The sequence below is a fragment of the Leucopleurus acutus genome (assembly GCF_964270905.1).
Source record: "Leucopleurus acutus genome assembly, chromosome: 5".
NCBI lineage: Eukaryota > Metazoa > Chordata > Mammalia > Artiodactyla > Delphinidae > Leucopleurus > Leucopleurus acutus.
The window spans coordinates 75,242,939-75,248,938 of record NC_139147.1 but is presented as its reverse complement, the minus strand read 5'-3'; the positions used below and the strand labels follow the sequence as shown (position 1 = coordinate 75,248,938).

At 41.8% G+C, this 6,000-nt stretch overlaps 1 protein-coding gene across 1 annotated transcript in view; it reads right to left on the bottom strand.

Annotated features, from left to right (window-relative positions):
- Positions 1–682: 682 nt before the first annotated feature.
- Positions 683–6,000, bottom strand: part of ATP13A4 (ATPase 13A4) — a 144,018-nt gene continuing 138,700 nt past the window's right edge. Inside the window, exons 29-30 of the mRNA XM_082839399.1 lie at positions 5,427–5,507; positions 683–939 (exon numbers count right to left, since the gene is read on the bottom strand). Of these exons, the coding sequence (XP_082695525.1) occupies positions 727–939; positions 5,427–5,507 (294 nt within the window). The 3' untranslated portion in view covers positions 683–726. The remainder of the gene's footprint in view (positions 940–5,426; positions 5,508–6,000) is intronic.

Here is a 6,000-nt window from a genome sequence, read left to right as displayed (position 1 = left end):
AGCTCCCATCCTCCTTCCCCATTGCAATATACATGGCGTCCTTGTGTTGAGTCAGGGAGCCATCAGATTGGAGCAGTTGCCACTCCGAGGAGGGCTATTCTAAAGGGCCACCCGGCTCAAGACAGAAGCTCTTGAGTGTTAAGACACTGAGATACTGGAGCTGTTTGTTATTGCAGCATCGGCTAAGCCTATCCTTACTAATACTTAGGGGAAGGCCAGAAATGGAAGGAAACATCTCAAATCTGAAAAGTACCAGAAAGGAAAGGAAACCAGACAGTGAAGAGTGGTGTGATGGTTCTCATGCATTTGTTTTTCCATCAATGAAATAAGAATTCAAAAGTGATCTTTAACATGTTTACAATTCTATGCTACCTTCCCTCAACTTATTTAAAAAATATATTATCTAAGAAGAAAGACTACGTACTCTCCTTCTCCTTTAGCCTCTCAATCTCTTGGCCCATTGCCATCCGTGGACCATTCTTGAATCACTGAACACCTCTAATACTTTCAGAAGCCAAGAGAAAAACACTCTCCTAGGGCAGTGTTCTGCTCTGTAGAAAGTATTTTATCAAAAAGACTTTAATTTGTCACCATGATTGGGCAGGTTTTTGATTCCAAAAACTCTAGCTGATATTGTAAGAGTCTCACTGCTTAAAAACAAATCACTGAAACTGGTCCCTTTTGTCATCGTTACTATGTTATATAAACTCGGATATCACATTGCCTTCAAAGTTGCTCCTCGTTGCTCTCAAACACCGGGTTGCTATAAGACACTCCCCTGCCACACGCCGGCATGTCAGAGTAGGAGGTCTGGTTTATGGGGGGCCAACTGGGGTCATTTGCCAAGGCCCTCTGCCATATCCGATACTGGCTTTTTGATTGATAGCCAAAACATCTTTTGATTATCATCCACAGGGCTCTATTTTCAATGATGGCCTCCTGCAAAATAAAAGAGTTACTGTTTACAATCAGAGGTTAGGTGTTTCCAGAATACAGCCTTCCATAGACCCTCATAAGGCACTACTGCACTGACTGCTTCAATCTAGCTTGACAAACAACTTGAGCTTCTGACAAATCCAAGGTGATTTCATGTGATAGGTCATGGCCTCTCAAACTTTTCCACTTAAGAAACTCTTCTGGAAGAAGAGAGAGAAACAGTTTCAAGAATCCAGAAACATAGCTTGAAGTAGTCCGCCTCAAGGATTTCATATGTAAATTAAACGTAAAAGCATCCAAATTCTGCAGTTCACTCCATATCACATCCGTATGTGATTTAATATAAATGACACTTAAAATTATCTACTACCGAACGGTATTGACCTTATAGAAAGATAGGCCATGCTTATGATGTGACTTGGGTGTACCCTGGCACGTCACTGCGTAGTCACGAACACAGGTAAAATTTGGGATGTGGGCCACAGTTTTGGAGCTGGACAGATCTGGATTTGAATCCCAGCTCTGACACCTACTATGGGCAAGTTAATTACCCCATCTGAGCCTCAGTGATTAGAAATAATAATTCCTTCCTCTTATATCTGTCATTAGGATTATATAACTCCCCTTACAATGCAGAGCATGGCATGGCACAGCTACTTCCCTTTACCATTCTCCTGAACTATTCATTTAACAAACGGCTGTGCATTGCAGCCTTATTCACATAAGCCTCCAAACTTCACCTACAAATATTTCATTGCAACGCGTTCTATAAGATGACAAAAGATATGTCATTTGAAAACATTTTGGACTGGGATTTTACTTCATGAGTTAGACTGAGCCTTGAATAGAGCCCAAGTTATTACTTATAATACATAGCACATGAGGGATTATGTTAAATTCATTTTTTTCATCCTATGTGGTCACAAAGATTGACCATCTTATAAGTTACCATGAAAGAAACAAAGAGGAAAATATGAGGACCCAAGCTGTCCCACAGAATTAGAACTGGTTTTGGTGTCTGTCAGTGGTATCTTTGCGAAACCGAAAGAGTTAATTCTGTAGGATTCTACGAGGAACTTTGCTAGAGATAGTGGTTTCCTAAAATCCACCCATCTTTGACATCTGAGTCCACTGCCCATGGAAATCATAGAGAACAGCTAGTCTGAACATTCCTCTAAAAACTGATCATCTGCCGACAGGCTGTTAAACACCCACACAGCCATCTTATCAGCACCTTGCAAACCTCAGGGATCACCTAGCCAAACCTGTTCCTTTACTTTCCCAGACCAAGGTTTTTTGTCCTCTTTAATTAACAAGAGAACAGTAGTTCTCCTTAGAGCTGAGATAAGGCAGGATCATAGGTATTCAATTAAAGGTTTCAAAATCTAACTTATGTCCAGGAAATCTTAGCACAAGACATTAGTGCTCTACACAATATCTTGAGCTTTGTTACAATTCTACAAATGTGATGACTTGTATTACTTTGATGCCCTGAAAAGGGAATCAAAGAAAGCACTGAGAAATAACCCGTCCTGTCACTGTACATTGTAAATTAGATGTAGAATGAGAAACAAAAGGAAAGCCTTGATAATATACCATTTCTTAAAGAAAAAAACAAAACTTCATCACATGAGCTCTTCTGACAGACATTCAAATAATTCATATATATATATATATATATATATATATATATATACACACATATACATATATACACACACACGTATTCACACAATGCATAAGTAATGAAAGGGAGTGTGTTAAAGCTATCCACATTAGCTCCTCTGCCTGTTAGCAGGAGGTTAGATCATGAGACCCAGCAAGTAAGGATAAAGTCTCACTCAAACTTGTTTCGTGAGTATCAAATTACTGTCTCCATCTGCTGGGGGTGGGCAGGCTTACTTCTTACATTTAAGAATTGAATAAACCTTTACCCAGCTCCTAATAGAATAAAGCAGTTGTTATAGCTAGTAAGATGACTTCTTGCCATAGTTTAATGGCAAGCAAAAAAATAAATTTATACCCAGATAACTGTAACGCTTGTCTTCTTTCTCCCTGTAGATTGTGAGCTCTACCCCTCTGCTATTATTACCCCTTTCACATCATGCCCTAGTACATGGCACAGGTTCAACAAATGCTTGTGCAAAGAGTGAATGAATAAATGATTGCTAGACACAAAGTAAGGAATGGTAAGTACCACAAGAGATAGCATAATAATAAGAGCTTATATTTACTAAGCGCTTACTGTGTGCTTTTCACTGTTTACATTTCATGCTCACAGTCACCCTATGAGATAAGGTACCACTATTATCATCATCATTTTGCAGGTGAGGAAACAGAGACACAGAGAAGTGTAGTGACTTGACCAAAGTCAGACAACAAGAAAGGGTGGAGCCAGGATTCAAACCCAGGTAGACTACTCTGCAGCTATATTCTTAGCTGCAAATATACTGAAGGAGAACGGCTTCCTGCTGGGGGATTACGGCAGACTTTGTTGCTTGATTACCCTACAGCCCATTCCTCCTGGCTCTTCCCTGCTCACCTTAAAAAAAATCATAACTAGTCTAAACCAATTTGTCTAACTTTTTGGCATAGATCCACTTTCCCAGAGTCCTTTTCTACTAAAGCTGACTATGAGAGTTCTAAGCAATGAGGCATAAGAGGAAGCCTTCTGCTGGGCTGCAGGACATTTTTTGCTTCCTGATAAAAGGTTCCTACTTGTGGGAATAAAAGCTTGCTGGTACCTCTTCTTCCATGTTTTTCCTGCACTGAAAACAGACATAAAGCCTAGCTACATGGGAGCTAGCTGGGCCCCATAAGCAACAAGCACAACCATGAAGGCCAACATCTAAGGATGGTGAGACAAAAAGGTGGAAGAGTGCAGAGCCCCAGTGATGCCACAGAGACACTAAACGAGCCCTGAAGCCACTGGCTTCCAACCTTCTTGTTAAGTGAGTCAATAAATATCTTTATCGTTTAAGCCACTGCTTGCTGACCTTTGTTACTTGCCTAACTGATCCAGGAATCAGGAAAAATTCATGAACAGGCTAATACCCTAGCTGTGCCACAGAGGACGGAATGTTATTTCAATATGCAGAACTGGGGCAAGATGTACTAGACAGAAGAAATAACACGATCATGGACAGGAATACGATATACACATAAGATTATCCCTTAAAGGACAAGGACCATCTTTATGCAACTCCATAAGAGGACTCTCATGGCAATGCTCTTTTATTAATTCGGTGGCTTTGGGGACCATATGGTTTAGCACAGTACTCCTCAGTGTGATTCCTGAGTCAGCTGCATCAGAATTACCTGGCAACTTATTAGAAACAAAAGCTTGTACCTACTTCAGACCTACCAAATCAGAAATGCTGGGGCAGTGCCGGACAATCTGTGTTTTAACAAGCCCTCCAGGGAATTCTGATGCCCACTCAAGTTTGAGAAGTCCTAGTTTAGCAAAGAGATAGATGCTCCTTATCCTAATTCTATGTCCTGTTCTGCCACCAGCTCCTGCGCAGCCTTTACCCTGCTTAGCAATGAAGGCTCCGGAGCTCCTGCATACAAAATACTGCAGGGCCGTCAGGCCCCAGGTGCGCCAGCCCACCATGAATCCCGCCTCACTGGAACCAGTCTGGGTTTGTAAGTGAAAGCAGGAATGGGGACAGATGGAGTCTTAAAGCTCATCCCTCCTACAGAATGGATGCCTTTTCTGGGGCGCCCCCTCCAAGAGTGGGCTTTAAGAAATGGGGATTGTGTCTATCAGCATTGAAGGAGGAGAGAGTAAAGCGCGTAGCAAGGCAAAGGGGGAGCGGAAGCTCATTTTCCTGGGGAAATGGAGCATAAAGAATAAAAGCTGGGAAAAGCTCACTCTGAATCTCATTTCCCATCTATAAAGTAAAAATGATAGAAGTTGTTCAGTGAAAGAAGCCAGACACAAAAGGCCACATACTGTATGATCCCCTTTATCTGAAATGTCCAGAACAGGCAAATCCAGAGAGACAGAAGGTAGTTTAGTGGTTGCCAGGGGGTGAAGGAAGAAGAAGGGGAAATAAGGAGCGATTGCTAATGGGTGTGGGATTTCTTTCAGGGTGATGAGAATGTTCTAGAATTAGACAGTGTTGGAGGTTGCACAACTCAGTGAACATACTAAAAACCACTGAATGGTACACTTAAAAAGGTAAATCTTATAGTATGTGACTCATATCAGTTTCTTTTGAAGAAATTTGAATGAATTGAGTTGGGTCTCTATTTGTGAATTTTAGAAATGGATAGGACCTTCTCCCATCCTCCCCAGCCCCACTTTACAGATAGGCAAATGAATACCTTGTTTGGAATTCATCAGAGAGAAGCATCATTGCTCATGTTGCCAAGGAAGGGAGACCCTTGCACTGTTGAGCCTTGTCAGCTAAAGCTGTTCCTTTTTCAGACTCCCAGAGAATGCCTCCACCACCCCAACTAGCAATGAGCAGCCTGAGGTCGCTTACCTCCAAGACAAGGGACACGATGAAATTGGAGCCGAGCATAATGACAATGTAGACCCTCCACAGGACAGGAGTGCAGAGCAGCTGGTGGGAGATGGAAAAGCAAAGTCAGTCTGAAGACTAATTATGCTGCAAAAACTTCATGCTGTTCACAGTGCACATGCAGGCTTCTAACCACACTCATTCTTGTGAGACGCTAGACACCTCTGATGGGCAACTTTGGCTTGACTTGCTTGGAATCTCGCTGCAGTCTGAAACTCAACTCATCCAGCTCGCGTTCCTTCCCTCTGTCCTTCACAGGGGTCAGACCCACATCATAGTGTGGCATCCTCCCCACCTCCACTGGCTTCCTAATCTTTTTTTTTTTTCCTTCCTAGGTAATTCTTCCAATAACTTTCTTACACATCTCACCTCACCTGGATATCTCCATCTCAGAAGACTTGGACAAATGTAACAGTTTGTTACTATTTGTGTAAACGTGGTAGAATATACATATAAGAAATGTATATGTACACGTGTAGAATACATATCTGAAAGTATGTAAAATAAACTGGTGCTATCAGTTGTCTCTAGAGAG